Source organism: Prionailurus bengalensis, chromosome A3 (assembly GCF_016509475.1).
Source record: "Prionailurus bengalensis isolate Pbe53 chromosome A3, Fcat_Pben_1.1_paternal_pri, whole genome shotgun sequence".
Classification (NCBI taxonomy): Eukaryota; Metazoa; Chordata; class Mammalia; order Carnivora; family Felidae; genus Prionailurus; species Prionailurus bengalensis.
The window spans coordinates 23,737,158-23,758,725 of record NC_057354.1 but is presented as its reverse complement, the minus strand read 5'-3'; the positions used below and the strand labels follow the sequence as shown (position 1 = coordinate 23,758,725).

Below are 21,568 nucleotides of genomic sequence, written 5' to 3'. Positions count from 1 at the left end.
ATGGTGACATGAGGGTGGACCTAGGGGCTCATGGGACTTCTGGCAGTTGACTAAGAGACAGGGGAGTGAAGAATGGACAGAAGGAAACCAAACCCCCAGATCTCTGCTCAGAGGCAGGTTTCAGGAATGCTATGGAATGGCAGTGGAGTGAGGTGCCTGTGGGACATGCATGGGGTGATGTCCAGTGGGAAGGTCTGTAAAGTGATCTGAGGCTGAAGGATGAGACTGGAGACAGAGACTCAAGGTCCTCCACAGTTAGGGATAAGTGCCCTAGTCTAGGTGGAATGTTGAGTGAGAGAAGTGGACCTTAGGGTATAGCATTCAACCTCAAGGTCAGGGGCCATGTCTTTGTCCCCTTCACACCCCCGGCACTGAGCACCAGCCCTGTACAGAGTAGGCAGTCAGGAGAGCAAGGTTGACTTGGCCGTAGAGAAGCATTATCTCTTTTGCCAAGAGCAACCCAGCCCATTTTTCCCGGGAAATTGACTGTACATCCTGGTGCCTTGACCATGGCTGAGCCCCAGAGAACCCCACTCAGACACCCAACACTGCTGGGACTTGCCTTCTGGAAGCAATATGCAGAGAAGGGGATACATTTGTGAATTTTGGAGTCAAGTTCCTGGGTTTGCAATATAGTCCTGCAGTTTATGGGCTGTGTGACCCTAGATAAGTGCCTTCACTTCTCTGACTCATGGTTTTCTCTTTGATAAAATAGGGAATGACAGTAACCAGCCCTGTAGGGCTGTCTTGAGTATGAAGTGAGATAATACATAGAAAGTGCATAGGAAAGAAGCATTCACCATGTAGAATTCCTTTCCTATTTCTAGGCTTATACGTATAGGCACAGAAAAAGTAAGGTGCTTAGCTGGGCAGGACGGTCACTAAGCAGTATTGTAGCTCAGGTCAGGCTCCCCCTGCACCCCACTCCAACCACTCAAGAACATTTCTTGGGGGCGCCTGGGTGGCTCAGTCAGTTAAGAACATTTCTTAGATGCTGCCCTTCATTGCAGTGCTACCATTTTTTTATTTTAAGCATTTTCCATGCCGGGCACTGTTACTCTTACTTCCTTCCACAACAACTCTGAGAACTAGGAATTGTTAGCTTCAGTTTATAGTTCAGAGAGGCTAAGCAACTTGTCCAAGGTCATATGGCCAGTCAGTGGCAGAACTAGCTCTAAGGAGTCTGACTCTAGAACGCAGCCTGTTTACTGCTAGGCTCTTCCTGTCTCCCAGACAATCTCCACCTGCACACATACATTCATTTCCTCTTACCTGTCTCTCTTCTTGATCGTTACCATTTGTGTGACATATGGCACCTAGAAAATATCTAGCACTGGGGTCACCATTTATCAAGAGGGATTTAATGCCAAAGGCTCAATCTATGCTTCGTGGAGCATATAGTCACTTTACAAGTGAGGAAACTGGGTTTTGGAGAGTGCTTGTTTCTTGACCCAAGTCACATAGCCAGTAAGTGGTGACATAATGCCCAGCTCTACTGAGTCCATGCTCTCGTGTCTACAACACCTCAGTGCTCCACATTGTTGCTTAGCTTGTGGGAGATCTCAGATGAGCCAGGTTTTAGTCGTAGCCCACCATGTATCCTTGAAGAGACCCCTCTCTGCTTTTTTGCTTTGTCTATCTGTAAAATAAAGATTCTGCACTAGAATAGCTCAGAGTCTCCAGGAACAATAAGACTATAACCTGATGAGAAAATTAACTGGCTTTCATGAGGATGGAAGGTAGGATGGGTCTGGATATGAGGTTGCCATGGTATAATTTGCTCCACATCTTGATATCCCAGGATGAGTTGGAGCTCACCAGGCAGGCTCTAGAGAAGGAGCGACTCCTCAGCCCCAGCTTGACCAGCAGAGCAGAACGGGGGCCCAGAGAAGAGGTAGGTGTACAGCTGGAAGAGGTGAGCTGGAGGCCCAGTGGGAAGAAATGGCCAAGAGGAAGCTCCTTTACAGGGGGCTTGTCCCTCCCTCTTTTGGGAATTGGGTCCCTGAAGCTCAGACCTGTCAGATTGGTCCCTTTATCTGCTATCTATTCCCCATCTGTCTACGGGGCTGCCCAGGTGAGAGTCACAGGTTTCTCCTGCAGGTCCCTGGAGTGGAGGCTGAACCGAGTCCTGGGATGGAGGAGAAGCAGCTGTGGGGACAAAGGCTGGAACAACTCCAGCAAGCAGTGGCACAGCTAGAGATTGACCGGAGCAGGCTGCAGCGCCACAATGTCCAGCTGCGGGCCACCTTGGAGCAGGTAGGTCGTTTCTCCTGTCCTCAGCTCCCTCGTCTAGGGTCCGATGGGCAGGCATCTCCACTTCTTGTGTGGCCCCCAGAGCCGAGTGGTAAACCCTAGCCCAAGGGCCACATTCGGCTTGCTGCCCACTGCTGAGAAGAAAGTTTCATGGGAACACCACAGCAGTGGAGTTGAATAGTTGTGACAGAGATCTATAGGCCTGCAAAGCCAAAACGCTACAGAAAATGTTTGCTAAGCCTACTCTGAAAGCCTGAGAGGCCAGCCCTACCTCCTCTGCCCCATCAGCACATCTCTGCTCTCAGGGCTGCCCTGGCATGTGCTCTCCTCAACCCAGGAGCTTACCTTCTCGTGGTTGCTGTCTCTGTGCTCACACCCACCCCCACACCAGCTTTCTCTCGAAAAAGGCACTTCTGGGGCACCTGGGTGGCTCAGTCGGTTAAGTGTCTCACTCTTGTTTGTTTGTTTGTTTGTTTGTTTGTTTGTTTGTTTGTTTGTTTTTTGAGAGAGAGCACAAGTAGGGGAGGGACAGAAAGAGAAGACAGCAGTGAGCCCGATATGGGGCTCGAACTCACGAACCATGAAATCATGACCTGAGCCGAAGTTGGACACTCAACCCACTGAGCCACCCAAGGGCCCCAGGCATCTGACTCTTGATCTCAGCTCAGGTCATGATCTCAGGGTCATGAGTTCAAGTCCTGAGTTGGTCTCCACTCTGGCAGGGGGCCTACTTAAAAAAAAGAGAGAGAGAGAGAGAGAGAGAAAGGCAGTTCTACTCCAGCCCCATAGCCAAGCCAAGCCCTGACTTCTCACCTGCATCTCGGCAGGTAGAGCGAGAGCGCAGGAGGCTGAAGAGGGACTCCATGCGTGCATTGCGGACAGGCATCCTGGAGGTCAGCGAAGCCACACAGCAGGTTTGCTTCTTTTTATTGACTGCAGCCTCCAGAGGATCAGAAACAGCCACCTGCAGAGCATATCTCAGGCTACCCTTGCAAGGGGGGACGCCCACGTTAGCTGATCCAGATAGCCCCTCCTGCTTGGTTCTGGCCAGCCTAGCACAGCTCAGTGTGTCCCGGACCCAGGAAGGGGTGGGGATGGAGTCATGGCTGGCAGCCCTGCATTATCAGAAACTCAGTAAGCCTTCACTGATGTATAACCTTCCTGCTCCCAGACCAGGGTCTCAGGCTTACCCAGGAGTGGGCTCATCGGGCTTCTGGTCGGAATCCCTGGCATATGGGTGATGGGTGATGCTGGCCAGACCCTGAGGTGCCTTGGAAGCTTGATAGCAACTTTGTGGGCCTCTTGGATCTCCTCTCTTGTAGTACTGAATTTACAAGATTAGGGTCCATGGTACTCCCTTTTTCGGGTAAGGAATTGGGGGAAGACTCCCCAAACCATCACTCTTTTAGCTGAGTTATGCCCATGAGTCAACAGCGCCGCAGCCTGTCAGGGAGAGACTGCTTCTGGTGGCTGAGCATCCCTCAGGCTCTCTGTCTCTCCCCCTTTATGAAAGCTTCCCAAAGGCAGGTACCCTGTCTTCCTTTCTGCATCCCTAGCTCACAGCCCAGGGCTAGCACAAACCAGATGTGTGGTGTACTTCTATAAATGAAAAGGTGACTCAAGCCAATGCCATTCAAGCCTTCTGGATGTTCAGCATCAGGTCTCCATGGGTGTCCATTAAGCTGGCTTGGGCCCTCCTGGGCTTCCTTGCCCCAGGGTCATGGTGCCACCTGGAGTCCAGTCTGGGTTCCGACACTTCTGAACTGGGACCATAGCCCTTGCCTTGGTCCCCAGGACTGGGATGAGCTGGCTGGGGTTGCCTACAGAACCCACAGGGTGGGAAGGCTTGTTCCAACAGGAATGGCATTTATCTTCCATAGGATGCAAGAGGAGGACAGAAGGGCGCCTCAGATGCCAAGCACATGGCTGAATTGCAGAAAGAGGTATGTTCTGGAAGGATCAGCTTTCTAAGTCCCCTTTCCCTCTGCTGCAGACAGGCAACAAGGCGTTAGTGTCTGCCGTGTGCTTGACCCTTTGGGCGCCTCCAGCAGGGAGAGGGGAAATGGTTTCTCCCTCACAGAACTTCAGTCTATGTGGAAGGCAAGAAGGGCCCAGTCCTGACTCAACCTCCCATCTGCTTAGGGCAAGAGTGGGAAAGGAAGCATGTTCCAGACCCCAGACTTCCAGGTTCCTCCTTAGGAAGGGAAAGGAGAAGGAAGAGGGCTGAGGGGCACACAGAAGATTCTAGGAGGAAAGACAAAAGCAAACAGAAGCATCCTGGCCTCCTGCGCCCTCAAATGCACCTTTGCAGGCAGAACTGTTGCCAGCACAGCAGGCAAAGTAGTCTGGGACCAGTGCCAAGATCCATACCTCAGCTCAAGCTGCCATGCTCAGGGAAACCAGTATTGAGTGACTTCTTGCCTCTTTGGCCTCACCTAGAGGTTCACCCTGTCTTTCAAGACCCAGGAGTAATAAGAACTGTGGAATTTTTATTTCTAAGCCTCTTTCAGGAATTAATAGTCACTACTGGCAGAACCTGTCTCTACAGCTAGACTTAGCTGTCACTCTGAATTCAGACAAAGCAGTCTTGAGATGGAGCCCGGACTAGGGTGAGGCAAGGGAAGCACGTTGGGTGGAGAATTTAAGGAGGTGCTCACTATCAACCTGGAGTCCCTCATTAAATTTTGTACCCCAGGAGCCTCTCTGCCTCACCCTAGTCCTGGACCTGCCCTGAGCTCCCAGTAACCACTTCCTGGTAGTTTCAGTGTACTCAGAGAAATGGAAGAGTTAATTAAGCAGGGATTCTCATCCCTGGCTGCACATTAGAACCACCTGGGGAGCTTTGAAAAAAATGCTGATGCCCAGGCCTCACTGCAGTCTAATTGAGAGTATTTTTTTAAAATTTTTTTTTTAAGGTTTATTTATTTTGAGAGGCAGAGAGAGAGAGAGAGAGAGAGAGAGCATGAGCAGGGGAGGGGCAGAGAGAGAGATAGAGTGAGAATCCCAAGCAGGCTCTGCACTGTCAGCTCAGAGCCCCGCATGGGGCTTCAACTCACAAACAAACTGTGAGATCATGACCTGAGCTGAAACCAAGAGTCGGATGCTTAACTGACTGAGCCACCCAGGTGCCCCAAGTCAGAGTATTTCTTAAAAGCTTCCAAAAGGGCACAGAAATACTTTCTGCAGTGATTAAAATGTTCTGTATCTTGATCGGGATGGTGGTTATACATGCGTATGTACATTATGAAACTCATCAAAATTTACACTTAAAATCTGGGCATTTTATTACATATAAATGATCCCTCAATAAAGTTGATGAATAGTTTTGTTGTTGCTGTTGTTTTTAAAGTCCCTGTTTGAGCCTCCTGTGCAGCCACGGTTGAGAATCATTGGATTTTTCCATGATTCCCAGGGGCCCTTGCCCTAAACACTAAAGCCTGATCCTGAGATCTGTGTGTGGTAGTTGCTTCAAATGCGCTATCACGGGGGCACCTGGGTGGCTCAGTCGGTTAAGCGTCTGACTTCAGCTCAGGTCACGATCTCGCGGTCCGTGAGTTCGAGCCCCGCGTCGGGCTCTGAGCTGATGGCTCGGGGCTTGGAGCCTACTTCTGGTTCTGTGTCTCCCTCTCTCTCTGCCCCTCCCCCGTTCATGCTCTGTCTCTCTCTGTCTCAAAAATAAATAAACGTTAATAAAAAAAGCGCTGTCACAAAAGACACAGGAGCAGAGTGGGAAGGCGTGGGGCAGCCTCGAGGCACTTAATTACTCTTTCCCTCTCGATTTTCCTGCCCCGCAGGTGGCCCTGCTGCGCGCCCAGCTGGCCTTGGAGCGGAAGCAGAGGCAGGACTACATCGCTCGCTCGACGCAGACGAGCCGTGAGCTGGCAGGCCTGCACCACAGCCTCTCCCACTCACTTCTGGCCGTGGCCCAGACCCCTGAGGCCACTGTCCTGGAGGCTGAGACCCGCAAGCTAGATGAGTCCCTGACTCAAAGTCTGACATCCCCAGGGCCGGTCCTGCTATGCCCCAGCCCTACCCAGGCCACCTCCAGGTAGCAGCCACAGCCAGGGCAGGATACGGACCAGCCAGGGAACACACACACAGATGGCTGCTATGGCCCAGGAAGAGGGAAGGAAGTCTGCAAGGCTGGAAACGAGGCAAGTTACACCTGCCTGTAGCCCACGGAGTCACCCTAGAGGAGTGCTTTGCTCTAGCCAAGGGACCTTTACTGCCTCTTGTCTAGAATGTATTATCCCAGCACTTCACCCAATCTTTCTCCTCCCCTCCAACAATAAACCCCAGGTCTCTGTGTTTGTTCTCTGCTGCTGTCTCCACTTGTGTCACTGGGTGGCAACAGCATGTCAGGGTTTCTGTTAAAGAAGAATTTGCTGAATATTCCGGTCAGATGGCATGAATTTGTCATCTGCCTGCATTCTGATAGAGAAGACTTATAGCAGATACAACAAGTCAAAGCCCCTGTCCACAGGGAGCTGGAGTCCAATGGACAAGAACAGATGAGCACTCGTCAATGAGTCACAGACAGTACTGTGTACTGACTAGAAGTACGTAGGGGACTGGGGACTGAGGCAAGAAGGCATGAGCTGGCCCTTGAAGGATGGAGGAGTTGGCATGCTGGTGAGATTGGTCGGCCTGTGGCAGAGTGTGCTGGGGCTGAGGTTGGGTGCGGAGGGAGGGAGATTATGGAGGGCCGTGGGATCCAGATTCAAACTCATGGATAATAAGGAACCATCATATGTTCTTGACTTAAAACCACTTCTGGGGCTTCAAAAACACTGAGCTGACCTTTGGCTAAAGTCAGTCTGTAGAGTTCAGACATTCCACGGAGCCTCATTCTCCTGCTCTGGGTGAATGCCCTTGGCATCCCTTCCTGGACACACCAGCTGGAACCAACTCTGGTCCTCTGCAGTCCAACCACGTGTCAAGCCAGTAAAGAGGATAGACTATGGCAGAATTCGTCACTAATAGACTCACCCTGGTGGAGGCACCCTGGACTGAACCCAGTTCACAGACTTAAGAGTTAACTGTTGGCAACTTCCTTGAAGCCTAAGAGAACAGCTTCTCTAAAAAAGCAGGGCATGGCCTTTGGCCCTTCAACTGATTTCCTTCTGGAATTCCTTTTCCTAAGCCTGAGGATGGAGCTAAGGCCAGTTAAGAATGCAGGGGTTTGAGGGCAGCACCACACTCCCCCAACCTGTTTACTCAGGATCTATTTCATCACATCACACAGTAGACAGGGTGCTGTTCACCACTGCTGAAGTTTTGTTCTAAAAATTCATGGCATGGGACTCAGCAACAGATACTTAGTAAAAAGTTACAGCTTAGAGCTCCCCAGAATTGTATCTGGAGCCCCAGAGATGCTGGCCTGGACCCTGCCTCTACTCAGATTCCCTGTGGCTCAGAATCCTCACCTGGCCTTTCCTGTGCTAGGAGTTCTCAAGGACAAACAGGACTTCTCTTGGTTCCTTACTTTTTGGTCCTTCACCTCTGGTTCTCTAGCTTAGAGAAGAGTGTGGATCTTCTAGGCAGGACCCAACCTTGCCTAAAGGCATCAGGCCAGACCTTCTTTTCCTTCACCCCACACCGAATCTGGTGGTTGGGAAATGTCTCTGACCAGCGAGGTCTCGTGGATGCACTTGAGGATGATGAAGTTGGTCACCAGAATCTGGGGGGAAAAGTCAGAGCTGAGGTCAAAGGCCTCCTTTCACAAAACTTTTCTCCTCTGTTCCAGCCTCTCCTTTGCTAGAGGCTGGTACAAAACAGAAAGTCTTGAGAGTCGAAGAGGACAAGAGCTGAGTCAGAGTCTGGGCAATGTTCCTAGGGAGTGCCTGGGTCTGCCATGTGCGGCACCCCATTCTCTCAGTGAGCCTCCATAGTTTGCATGTTACAGCAACGATCACCAGAGCACAATTTAATTACCTTGACTCATATGCTTCCCTACACGGGACTAGTAGAAGCGTGAAGGCAGAAAAGCATGAAGTAGAGAAGGAAATACTGGTTGTAGGTTAGGGAGGTGGGGAGTATACAGTCACACACTGCAGAGTGATGACAAGATCAACGTTTACACCAAAAAGCCAGGGCTGTCTGCTCCAGGCCTGGGGCCTCCACCCTCACACCACCTGGTAAAAGATGCCCTTTTCCACCTTGGCTCAAGACCACTACAGTCCACCCTATATCTGGTGGCTGCGACACCAGCAGTGTGTGGATATTCTCTCCAGGTCATGGGCATTCTCAGGTGCATTATGTGCAGGTAGATTCTGTTTGTTGCCTTTGTTGTTCTCTGGACCTAAAACTGGGGCCTGGTTCATTCTGCAGAGATAGGAAAGGAAGTCAGGAAGGCTTTGGGGCTCACAGGCTGGCACTGCTCACCACCCTCACCCTCTTGCCCCCACTGAGCACAGGTGGTGCTCCTCAGTGGATACTCCATATTGTGAAGACTTCAGATTCCCCAAGTTCCACGTTGCATAGCACAGGACTGGCATGGGTGGGTCTCAGGGCTTTGCTGTGGGGATCAGCTGAAAAGTTCCTCCTTGGCCAGCTGGAATGGGGTTAGGTCTCCTAGCATCAGTGCCTACAAAGAAGAGCACAGACCAGTTACCACTTCACCCCCATGTTCTAACACAGAGGAGGCTGGGCCCCATCAGAGTAGAGAAAGGAGTCAGGGAGGGGATACAGCCCAGAGCCCAGGAACTCTGGAAATCGTGGTCTCCAACTCCACAAGGAGCTTCGGGGCTCATCTGGAAGCGCTGGTCAAACTAGGCAGACACTGCTGGTGGAATCAGGCTATCCAGACGAGCAACCTCAGGGCCTCTGCAGCTCTGGGGCCAGCAGCAGAACTTCCAGAAGTACCTGTGGAGGGGGGGATACCTCACCTACAAAAGCAGCAAGGCAATCTGCAGCCTAAGACTTGGCATGCAGGCCTCATCTCAGCCCATGGAACAGGTCCCTTTTCAGCCAGATGGTTGGTTAGTTGTCTGGTCTTAGGACAGATGACACCTTCAGCTGCCTGCCCCCCACCCCTGCAATACCTCACCTCCTCCCTCTGGCCCACTAAACACCTATTCACTCCCCAGGGCTGAGGATGGAGCAGCTGAGCTCTGTGCAAACACTAGGCCCTGCAGAGCGGGGGCAGTGGTGTGCGGAGGCAGGGAGCAGAAAGAAGCAGGGGCTGTCGGTGTGCTGCAAGCAGTGATCCCTCAGGCGCAGTGGGGAAGACATGCAGACTCGGCTCTGCTCACCACACTTAGAAAGTAGGCAAGGGAGGAGGAAGTCCAAGAACATGGGGTCTCAACTTGGGGCCCTAGAATTTACTCCCTCTACCCTGCTGAGACCAGGGGTTGTCCAGACCCCGATGGAGGTGAGGATGAGAAGAGAGGCTCCTCCAGAGAAGGTAGGGCTGTGCTCCCACTTCATTTACATCAGTCACAGTATGCACATTTTGACCTCTTTTCTCTTGGTCCTTTGTTAACCAATGCTACCAGCTCTTTATAGCCTCCATAGGCCCTGAAACCTGACACAGGTGGAATGGCTTGGAGGTAAAAAAGTGAATGGGTCAGTGATCAGAAGAGAAATGTGCCTCTCTACTAGGGCTGTGCAATGTGCTCCTCAGAGTGGGTGCTCTCTGTTCCCAGCACATGGCCATGTGTGTGGATGCAGGGAGGGAGAGAAGAATAAGCATTCAAATCTGGTTCTTTTTAATGACTGCAAGTCCTTGAGGTGAGGGAATCTGGGAAGGCTTATACCAGTGCCTGATAATCCACACATCTCTCCTGGACTTCCTATCTTAGTTTCCTGTCATGTCTCCTAGATCTGAAGATTCCAGCCCTACCAGTCAGATCCAAGGGTCTAAGGCTTGTTGCTGGCCAAGAATAGCCTCACATTCGAGCTGGCCAATTCTCTTGCCTTCTGCTGTTGCATTGTGGCTCGACATGTCAGGCTGCAGCCTTTAGAAGTAACTGCCTTCCCTGTATAAGGGCCCACCTCTTGTCTGCCCAACTCCAGATACAGAAACCTTATGGATAAAATGGCTGGTTGCTGCCCCTTGCCCTGAATCCAACTGTCCATTCACTTGGAAATACTCATTAAACCTGTGTGTCACAAAGCACCGTAAAGAGGAGCTCTTCTCCAGGGGGGACAGAGTCTGCACCTAGACAAACACTTGCAGAATGACCTGGATGTCCAGAAGAGACTCACTGGCCACTCAAATGAAGCCAGAGGAAGTGTCACAGAATATCCTGGAGGCAGAGAGGCCTGGAGAGCCTTTTCAAAGTGTTTTTAAGCTGATCGGATAGATACCCTGCGTTTATGGGGTCCAGAGGTGTGCCTGTGGGTCCCAAGAGCGATGGCAGGCTCTTGGAGCTATACCAGCTAGCCTGTTCAGTTTAGATCTTTCCTACTAGAGCTGAAGCATCAGCCACAGGTGAACTTGATGTTCAGCCCACAAGCCTAAAACCCACCATTAAGGCCTCATTCTTTTCCTGTGGGGCAGTGCATAGGACGAGTGGCTGGCTGACGCAGACACCAAACACTGGGAAAAGTAGGAAGCTATAGTCACAGACTTCAGCACCACATAGCCCTGGCGGCCTCCATCACAGCTCCATAGTCACCTGCTAAGCCCTACAGGGTGCTCCGCTAGAGGCTGAGTGGAGGGAGGGGAGAGGCAACATTTAGTGTATCCTGTGGCCTCCTGGAGGAGAAGGGGTTGATGCTCAATGGGGTTCTTCATGCCAGCCCAGTATCAGGACCCCACCACACAAGTCACATTGTGAATTCCTGCATGGAGGCCTTGTGGGTAACTGCCTTCACCTTGGCATTCACCTCAGGGTCCAGCTGGCAAGGGTGGGCTTGGCAATCAAGCATAACAGGGACAGGAATAAAGAGTGAGAATATGTGCCAAGACTAATGTGGTGCATCTCTCAGAGATGGACGCCATCTATGGCCAGTGTTGGGTTGTTAAGCATAAGGCAGAAAAGGTAAAGGAAAAGACTTTGGCCCCTCTTTTTAAAAAAAATTTTTTTTCTAATGTTTATTTTTGAGAGAGAGAACAAGCTGGGGAGAGGCAGAGAGAGAGAAGAAGCCAGGATCTGAAGCAGGCTCTGCACTGTCGGCGGAGAGCCCGATGCAGAGCTCAAACCCACAAACTGTGAGATCATGACCTGAACCCAAGTTGAACACTTGACTGACTGCGCCACCCAGGTGTCCCTTTTTGACCCCTCTTGAGGAAAGAATCTACAGGAAAACTTTTTGATGTGGTTAAAAGTAAATTTCTATCTAACCAAACTTTTTTTCTTTTATTTAAAATGAAACCAATGCATGTACATGGTTATAAAATGAAGTAGAAAAGAAGGTAGCAGTTTCCCATCCACTTCTTTTCCAACCTCTCTCCAGGGGCAACCAATTTTTTAAGACTCTATTTATAGGGTGCCTGGGTGGCTCAGCCAGATGAGCATCTGACTCTTGATTTTGGCTCAGGTCATGATCCCAGGGTCACAGGATCAAGCCCACATCGGGCTCCACGGTGAGCTTGGAGCCTGCTTGAGATTCTCTCTCTTTCTCCCTCTGCCCCTCTCCCAAACACTCTCTCACTCTCTCTCTAAAATAAAAAAATTTTAAAGACTCTATTTTTACACTTGATCTCATCCAAAAGGCTGAGAAGCGATAAAGACTCTATTTTTAGAGTGGGAAACTTTATTCCTCTAAATACCTGTAATATGTTTTATGATGTCATAATAGGTCCAGTATCCAGAATAACATGGTAATAGGTAGTAGCACTGCTCACACCTTTGGGGATTCTTGGGCTCTGGCTCCAAACTAGACATCCCATACACCTCAGTGCCCTTGGGGAGGAGGGTACGTGTGCTCTTGGCTGTATGAGGGATATTTGCATTATTTTAGTGTGTGTATGTGCTTTGAGGGCAGCCAAGGAGGTAGAACATAGTGGATATTTGCTTTGTATACCCAGCAACCAAACACCCTCATTAGCGGAGGCTATTTGGTTACCCTGAACTACTGTTTCTATAAAAACAGCAGGATAAATGCTCCCTCTCCTCCGAGTTGATAGTTTCCTCTAACAAATTGTTTTTATTTCTGAGTATCATTATGGACTCAAGGATTCTTTGTATATTCACTGTGATTCCATCATGACAATGGCTGTTTTTAATGTTGAAATCTTCCCAACTATGATGTCTAGATTTTCCTGGTACTTTTCCTCTACAGATCTGGAATCGTTTCATGGGAAAGAAGTATTTAGAAAACAAAATCTGAGTTCCAGGATTGATCATTTCTACGGGTATGTTATGGCTTTTAGACCATTCAGATAACAGAGCAGAAAATGTATTTGGAAAATCGTGAGTTTATGGTGATGTGGGTTGCACAGCAATGTGAATGTACTTAACGCCACTGAACTATACACTTTAGAATGGTTAAAATGTAAATCTTACGTATATTTTGCCACAATAAAAAATAATTTGAAAATTGAGTTTAGGGGCGCCTGGGTGGCGCAGTCGGTTAAGCGTCCGACTTCAGCCAGGTCACGATCTCGCGGTCCGTGAGTTCGAGCCCCGCGTCAGGCTCTGGGCTGATGGCTCGGAGCCTGGAGCCTGCTTCCGATTCTGTGTCTCCCTCTCTCTCTGCCCCTCCCCCGTTCATGCTCTGTCTCTCTCTGTCCCAAAAATAAATAAACGTTGAAAAAACATTTAAAAAAAAAAAAGAAAAAGAAAATTGAGTTTATAATATTTCGTTTGAATTTAATGTCACAGAGTTTTTACTATACCTGTTTGACTTTGTATTTGGTTCCTAATAATATTAATATAATTACTTATTTACTTTATTCCATGATACCCATTATATAGTTTCAAAAATAATACTAATATTATAATAAATCTGCTAAGTGAAAAATTTTTTCAATGCTTATTTTTGGGAGAGAGAGAGACAGAGCACGAGTGGGGGAGGAGCAGAGAGAGAGAGAGACACAGAATCTGAAGCGGCTCCAGTCTCTGAGTTGTCAGCACAGAGCCCGACATGGGGCTCGAACTCACCAGCCATGAGATCATGACCTAAGCTGAAGTTGGACACCCAACCGACTGAGCCACCCAGGTGCCCCTCTAAGTGAAGTTTAAATTTTCTTTATAGTTCTTTTTGTCTACAGAATATATCCTATAAAGGATACATAGTGTATTGAGTTCCAAAGGAACTTGAAATAATTCTTTTCCCTGGTGTTATATTACCAATCTGATAGGCAGTTAGGTCCATTTGATTTGTTCTCAACTTTAGGGTTTGCTTTTTCCTCTTTTTCATTTGATTATATTTTTTGGTTATACACACACACACACACACATATACACATATAATGTGACATATGTATATAAATGTCATATGGGGACATGTTTGCTGTGTATATATATGTATATATATATATATATATTTGTATATATATATATATATATTTGTATATATATATACACACACACATATATATACACACACACACATATAATGTGACATATGCGTATAAATGTCATATGGGGACATATTTGCTGTTAGAATGCAGCCTTTAATACCACCAGGAATCCATTGGGAGGAATAAGCTACAGTTTTATTTAGCAGCAGAGTGATTTATATCCAGGGTCACCTGAAACCCTAGTCTCTCTCTGATACTCCATGGTCCCCTTGACTACCTGTCAGCCTCCTGGGGCTTCCAATGGGCTGAACAGGCTGGAAAACATCTCAGTTGTAGACAACAACTTTCCCCTCACACTCCAGCTTAAAGATGACCTTTCGCTCTTCTTTGAAACTGTGCATGTTACTCTTGAGCCAATATTTATCATCCTAGTAATGGGACAACCTCATGAGCTTTGTCTGTCCCAAAAACCAAATAAGGATACCTGGGAAATAGGATAAGACAGGAGAGGGGCACAGGGTCACAGGCTGGAACCTGTCCTGCCTCCATGCCCACCAATCATCCTTTAGCAAATATTCATTTAACATCTAGTGTGATAGTCTTCCTTTTGGACATCGGAGGAGAACAGAGCTCACCTTCTCCAGGGAAGACACACTCTGAACACACAGTATGACCCCGGAGCCCAGTAAAGAGAGTGGCAATGAGTTGTTCCTGATTATATTGGAGGAAAAGAGGATTCCCCAGGGACACAAGAGAAGGGCATTCCAGGCAGAGGCAGCAGTGTGTGAGAAGGCAGGAGGGATCTAGTGTGTTTGGGGAATGCCAAGAAGCACAGTGTGTGTTTAGGGAGAGAAGGTAGTGGTGGTTAGATCATGAAGGGTCTTAAAAGCCAGGCAAAGAACTTTAGACTCAACCTGAAGTCCCTGGGAAAATGGACATTTTTGGCAGAAGGATGAAGGTCAGTGAGTTGAAGAAGTTGTCTTACCTGGTCACATGTGTGCAGGGCATACAACAAACCCACGAACCCCAAGGATGGAAACCAACTGTGTTTCCCCAGCCAACAATGCTGGGCATACTGGAGAAAGTTGAGGCTGATCACCAAGACCTAGAGAATATAAGGGAGAGTGCTGACCTGAAGGGCATCCGGTGGGTGCCCACAGCCACATCATCCTGCTCCTCCCCCTTTACCCTCCTGGATCCCTCACCTTGTCTTTGCTCTTGTTACTTCCACTGGGGACCTGGACTATCTGAAATCTAAAAAGGGATTGGGATGTGGGAATTTTAGAGTCATTTGACACAGAAGCCCCCAAGCTTAGGTAAGCCTTGAGGGTGCCCCAAAATTCAGCAAGGGTCCCTCTGGAGTCCCCACTGTCACCCTCTGCAATGGCTCCACTCACTGCCATACCCAGGGTTTACTGGGCTTCTGAAGCTCTGTTCCCGCAGCACTTCCATAAACCACTTTAGACCAGATGAATTCAGAGGAAGCAGCAGCAGTTGGGTGCCAGGATCCTGTGTGCTAGCCATCTCAGGGTACATAATGCGCATGGTGGTTTTGTTCCCCACATCCATCTCAAAGCCTTGGACAGGGGCCTGGTTCATCCTAGAAAGGAGAGCAGAGTGGAGATTTGGGGGAAGAAGGGGATTTGGTCTGACCTTCCTGGTCTCCACCTCCTACTCTGCACCCACCTGAGGACCATGCCATGTTGGTTAAACCTAACTCCATGGCCAGAGCCCCGTAGGAACCTTGAGTTTCCAACCACTGCACAGCTCCGGCAGCTGGGCCCTGCATAGCCCTATGCATGTCTGGGAGACTTTTCTACTGGCTGCTGGTCCTGATCCTCAAACTCTTTCTTTGACTTGACACCCTGAAGTTCAGAAAAGCATAGGAGGGAGGAATAGGGGCTCATCTCAGACTCACTATCTTTGGAAGAAGATTAGAGCTTGGGACCGTGAAGGGAAAGATGGGCAGAGCATGGTGTTGGGAGCAGGGACTGGACAGAGACCAAGACTGTGTACTGACCAACCACAATATCAGAGCATCAGAGGACATGGGCTCTTTTGACTTCTGCACAGGCTCAACGGCCCTTTCAAAGCATTCATCAAACCAGTCAGATCCTCCAGGTGTGTGGAGGCAGGCAGGGCACTCGAAGATCTCAGATGAACACATACACTTTCTGAAAGATCTGAAGCATTGGCAGGATTCTGGCCTTGACTGTATTCTGGCCTTTTCATGGAGGTCATTCTGGCTGAATTCCTGGCTCAGGAAGGAGGCTATCAGACACAATGTAAGCATACAGGCAGCTACCAGACTCCACTTCAAGTATCGAGCCCTCATCTCTGGCATCCACGATGGTGCCCCAGCAGACAGTAGTTTAGTTCTGACACCTGGTACTGGGAAGGAGGAGGGGCTGGGGCCAACAGACCAGTGCCCCCTGTCCTGATGGCTTCCGTTCCTCCCTTAACCCTTCACACCACATCTCAGTCCCAACACCTCACCTCTTGCTTCCGCAGCCACCTGCTAAATGCTAAAAGGAAATCTGCTAAGGCCTGGGGTGGAGGTTGAGAAGAAGGGAGAGGTGACACCTGTGTTCTGTGGTCTCCCAGAGGAGATTGATACCCAGTGAGGTCTTTCATGCCAGCCCAGTTATAACAGGGACCTCATCACAGACACCACATTGTGACCTCCACTATGAAGGCTTATTGGCAAGTCCCCCTTCTTCACTTTGGCATTCAGCCCAGAGCCCAGCTGACAAGGGAGGCTTGGAAGTCAAGTGTCAAGGGAACAAGAGGGTGAGGAGGGAATGGGTATGTGCCAAGTCTGATGTAGACGAGGAGACAGAGAAGGGAAAGGAAGGGCCATTTGGAACCATCTGGGTCGGAGAAAATTTATCATATTGACAAATTCATGATAGATGAATACCTGGTCTATTTAACCCTTTTTTCTAAATTTTATTTTTATTTTTTTTCTGTTTTTTTTTTTTAATTTTTTTTTCAACGTTTATTTATTTTTGGGACAGAGAGAGACAGAGCATGAACGGGGGGGGGGGGAGGGGGAGAGAGAGAGGGAAACACAGAATCAGAAACAGGCTCCAGGCTCTGAGCCATCAGCCCAGAGCCTGACGCGGGGCTCAAACTCACGGACCACGAGATCGTGACCTGAGCTGAAGTCGGACGCTTAACCAACTGCGCCACCCAGGTGCCCCAACCCTTTTTTTTTTTTTAAACTTTTTAATGTTTATTTATTTTTGAGAGAGAGAGAAAGATTTGGGGAAGGGCAGAGGGAGAGAGAGACACAGAATCTAAAGCAGGCTCCAGGCTCTGAGCTGTCAGCACAGAGCCTGACGCAGAGCCCGACGCAGAGCCCGACGCGGAGCTCAAATTCAGGAACAGTGAGATCATGACCTGAACCGAAGTCAGGTGCTTAACCGACTGAGCCACCCAGGAGCCCCTGGTCTCTTCTACTCTTAAAACCTCTCAAGCATTGAATTCATTTTCTTTTTGACAATTATCACCAAGGTAAATACCCGCAAATTATTTTTTCTTTTCTTTTTTTTTTTCAACGTTTTTTATTTATTTTTGGGACAGAGAGAGACAGAGCATGAACGGGGGAGGGGCAGAGAGAGAGGGAGACACAGAATTGGAAACAGGCTCCAAGCTCTGAGCGGTCAGCAGAGAGCCCCACGCGGGGCTCGACCTCACGGACTGCGAGATCGTGACCTGGCTGAAGTCGGACGCTTAACTGCGCCACCCAGGCGCCCCAATTTTTTGAAAACAAAACCAAAACAAATCACATTGTCCACAAAGGCTTTTAACATGAAGCAACTGCCCTCATTCCTCTTTACCTGAGGCCTCTCCTCAGAGGCGTCCTCTTTTTTTTTTTTTAATTTTTTTTTAATGTTTTATTTATTTTTGAGACAGAGAGAGACAGAGCGTAAGCAGGGGAGGGGCAGAGAGAAAGTGAGACACAGAATCCAAAGCAGGCTCCAGGCTCTGAGCTGTCAGCACAGAGGCGGATGCAGGGCTCGAACTCTAACTCACAGTGAGATCATGACCTGAGCTGAAGTTGGACGTTTAACTGACTGAGCCACTCAGGCGCCCCAGAGACATCCTCTTCTGTTCTTCAACAATTTGCTTCCGTATTTCTAAATGATTTAAAAAAAAAAAAATGGGGGGAGGGCACCTGGGTGGTTCAGTCGGTTGAGTGTCTGACTTCGACTCAGGTCATGATCTCAAGGTTTGTGAGTTCGAGCCCTGCGTCGGTCTCTGTGCTGTCAGCTCAGAGCCTGGAGCCTGCTTCGGATTCTGTGTCTCCTCCTCTCTCTGCCCCTCCCCCACTTGTGATCTGTCTCTCTCTGTCTCTCAAAAATAAATAAATGTAAAAAAAAACGATATGCTCATACCACTGTATCATGATACTATGTGTACTCTACCCGCTATATACATCATATCATTATGTTTAGTAGTACCCTCTTGGTTACTTTGTAATTTTATATAATGGACCCTAACATCTATTTCTCATTCTGTAGCTACAAGACAAGATTTCTTGAATCCCTTCTCTCTGAGAATGTTGTGCCATACACTTCTATTTGTCAATTATCTTCCCTTTACACATCCCAACATTGGTATTTTGAACTTCTACATCAAGGATAATATTTACATTCTGTTGTGTCATTAAGCTTCATGTGCTTTGTCTCTAGCGGTGCTATCCCAAAGAAATATGTGAACCAATATTTAATGTCTAAATATTGTCATTTCAACATGTATGCAATATAAAAATATTATTGAGATATTTTGCATTCTCCTTGCTTGAAACTTAAGTCTCCTTTTTAAAAAAATATATTTATTTTTGGGAGAGTGCAAGCGGGGCAAGAGGCAGAGAGAGGAGGACAGAGAATCCCAAGCAGGCTCTGCACTGACAGGCTGACAGCAGCGAGCCCGAAGTGAGGCTTGAATTCGTGAACTGCAAGATCATGACCTGATCTGAAGTCAGACACTCAACCGACTGAGCCACCCAGGCACTCTGAAACAAAGTCTTCTAAATCCAAATTGTATTTTACACTCACGATATATCTAAATTTGAGTACTCACTTTTCATCAAATACATGATCTATACATTTTATAAAATTTGATAATATAAAAAGTAGATTTACATATCCAAGTTATAACAAGTATACTTAAAGGTTTTCCAATAACTGAATTGTGTTCACTTTTAAATTCAGACTAATGAAAATTTTTATTTCTTACTTGCACTAGCTACATTTCACATGCTCATCCACCATATTGGATGGCAGAGAACTATAGTCCATAACTATATAGAACTATATAGTCCATAACTATAGATTCTAAAAGTCCAAATTCTATTATCATGTTCACATTATTGTGACTAGACAAATATTGTTTCCTATAGAGTCTAGTAGTGAACTAGGACTACTTTCCTTTTACTGTTCATTATAATTTCCTAAGAAAGGCTATATAGAAGATAAATGTTTTGAATCCTTGCATGTCTAGAAAAGCCATTATTCTGCTTACAGTGGGTAGAATTGTGTCCCTGAAAAAAATATGTTCAGGTCCTGGCCCCTGGTACCTGTAAATGTGACCTTATTTGGAAATAGGGTATTTGCAAATGTAATTGAGCTAGAAAAAAAAATTCATGCTGGATTAGGATTGGCCTTAATCCAATGACTGGTGTCCTTATAAAATGAGGAAAATTTGGGAACCAAAGACACAGGGAAGAGTTCCATAGAACAGATTCCCCCTCAGAACCTCCAGAAGGGACCAACCTGAATTTTGGACTTCTAGCTTCCAGAACTATGAGAGAATATAAATTTCTGTTGTTTTAAGCTACGTAGGGGTGCCTGGGGTGGCTCAGTCGGTTAAGCATCCAACTTCAGCTTAGGTCACGAACTCACTGTGAGTTCAAGCCCCATATAAGGCTCTGCATTGACAACTTGGAGCCTGCTTGGGATTCTTTCTCTTCCCTCTCTCTACCCCTCCCCTGATTAAGCTCACACATGCTCTCTCTCTCTCTCAAAATTAATTAAAATAAAATAAAATAAAATAAAATAAAATAAAATAAAATAAAATAAAGGATAAAAGAGAGGATTCGTGGGGACCTAGGTGGCTCAGTCAATTAGGCATCAAGTCTTGGTTTCAGTTCAGGTCATGATCTTGCTGTTCGTGAGTTCAAGCCCCACACTGGGCTCAGTGCAGAGCCAACTTGGGATTCTCTCTCTCTCTCTCTCTCTCTCTCTCTTCCTCTTTCTCTCTTTCTTCCCCCCTACCTCTCAAAATAAATAAATGAACTTAAAAACAAAGTTACCTATTTTGTGCTAATTTGTTATGGGAGCCCTGGAGACCACAATGTCCTTAGGCTTGATTGATAGTTTGGCTGGGTGTAAAAGATCCTAGGTTGCAAAAGTAGCTCCAGAGCCTGATGGCATATTCCATCATCTTCCAGACTCCAGTGCTGTTGGCAGAAGTGTGATGTTTGATCCTTGTTATCTGTGTTAGTTGGAATTCTTGGTCTCAGAAACAGAAACTAACTGCTAAAAATTTAAGCAGAAAAACAACTCATTGGTTAAACATCTAACAGTTTACAGAATAGTTATGAAATCTAGAGAATCAGTCTGAGGCAAGACATAGCCAAAGACGACCCCAGGAATGACCCAACCTGGAATGTCACAACTATTGCCACCACAACCAGATTCTCGATGCTGTGGGACACTATAGTAGTTTCAACATGGCGACAAATTCTTTTCAGGTCTTTCCATGAGGAAGAGGAGTCCATTTCTCCATTTCTTGAACCTAAGGTCATGTTATGACTTCATCTAACTAATACCATGCTGCAGATGTGACATTGTGTGACTTCATAGCCTCAGCCTTAACAGGCCTTGCATCTCCTAATCTCATTCTCTGGTAATGCCTCCACCAAGAAGTCCAGGATCAAAAATTAGGTTGAGAGGGAAGCCCAGCAACCTAGCAATCCCAGCCATCCCGGCTAGGGCACAGACATGCAAGTGAGGCCATCGGAGACCATGCAGCCTCAACCAAACCACAAGCTATCAGCACCTGCATAAGGGACCACTAGAAAAACTGCCCTATTGATCCATATCATTGCAATAAATAATAATTGTTGTTTTAAGTCACTACATCTTCAGGGAAGTTTCCTATGAAATAATACATAATGGATACAGACATTCTGCCCAGTTCAGACTAGCTATAGAGAATAATCTCTTACTCTGCACTTTCACATCATGACATCAAGTTTCAAAGTTCATGAAAGAACCATATGATTGAACCCACGTAGGTCACATCCCCATGCTCTCACTTCGATGAGGCAGGAAGGGGACCCATTTTGCATTCATTAGTGGGAGGAAGAACCCTGACTCCACTTATCTTGGGTTAGTCTCCAGTAGAAAGAGGCATTGTTTCTCTCTCTCTCTCATCATAGTGTGTGTTGGAATAGCTATCCTTCCACCTCTAATTTTTTCTCCCCTCTTTTTGTTGATAGTATGACAAGAGTACTTTTCTTTCATGGATAGCAAGTTACAAATGGCTAAACAGAAATTTATTTCATATTCATACAAATTCAAAATAGATAGGAATAGGGTAGTGCCTCTATTTCATGAAGTATCCAGGCACTCAATAAAACAGTAACCAAGTCTCCATCATCTTCAACACAGTGATTCTGAGATTTTCATGGGCATCCACACACAGCTGGGTGTTAGGAGAAGAGGAAGAAAATGGTAAGTGGAAGGGAGACTATTTAGACCAGGCACAGAAGTAGCACACAAGATATATGTATGCATACACTGAACAGAAATCAATTACATTGCCATACTAAGTACAAGACAACAGGGAAAACATAGTCTTGTGTTTTCTCGGGAATAACAGATGAGTTTG

At 47.4% G+C, this 21,568-nt stretch overlaps 1 protein-coding gene and 1 long non-coding RNA gene across 5 annotated transcripts in view; one reads left to right on the top strand and one right to left on the bottom strand.

Annotated features, from left to right (window-relative positions):
- The window catches only part of CEP250 (centrosomal protein 250), a 51,488-nt gene extending 44,916 nt beyond the window's left edge, over nucleotides 1-6,572 (top strand). For 3 of the 4 annotated variants that reach the window (XM_043602541.1, XM_043602540.1, XM_043602543.1), the window contains 5 exons: nucleotides 1,802-1,894; nucleotides 2,101-2,256; nucleotides 3,081-3,167; nucleotides 4,134-4,196; nucleotides 6,048-6,572. In XM_043602541.1, coding sequence (XP_043458476.1) covers nucleotides 1,802-1,894; nucleotides 2,101-2,256; nucleotides 3,081-3,167; nucleotides 4,134-4,196; nucleotides 6,048-6,305 — 657 coding nt within the window. In that variant the 3' untranslated portion in view covers nucleotides 6,306-6,572. Of the gene's footprint in view, nucleotides 1-1,801; nucleotides 1,895-2,087; nucleotides 2,257-3,080; nucleotides 3,168-4,133; nucleotides 4,197-6,047 lie in introns of those variants that run through there. The other variant, XM_043602542.1, reaches the window with a different exon arrangement.
- Nucleotides 6,573-8,144: 1,572 nt separating this feature from the next.
- On the bottom strand, nucleotides 8,145-20,418 carry LOC122496347. Its single transcript, XR_006300777.1, has 4 exons — nucleotides 19,986-20,418; nucleotides 15,072-15,266; nucleotides 14,652-14,771; nucleotides 8,145-8,839 (listed from the first exon to the last, which is right to left on the bottom strand). It is a non-coding gene; the product is annotated as an uncharacterized LOC122496347 (long non-coding RNA).
- Nucleotides 20,419-21,568: the final 1,150 nt, after the last annotated feature.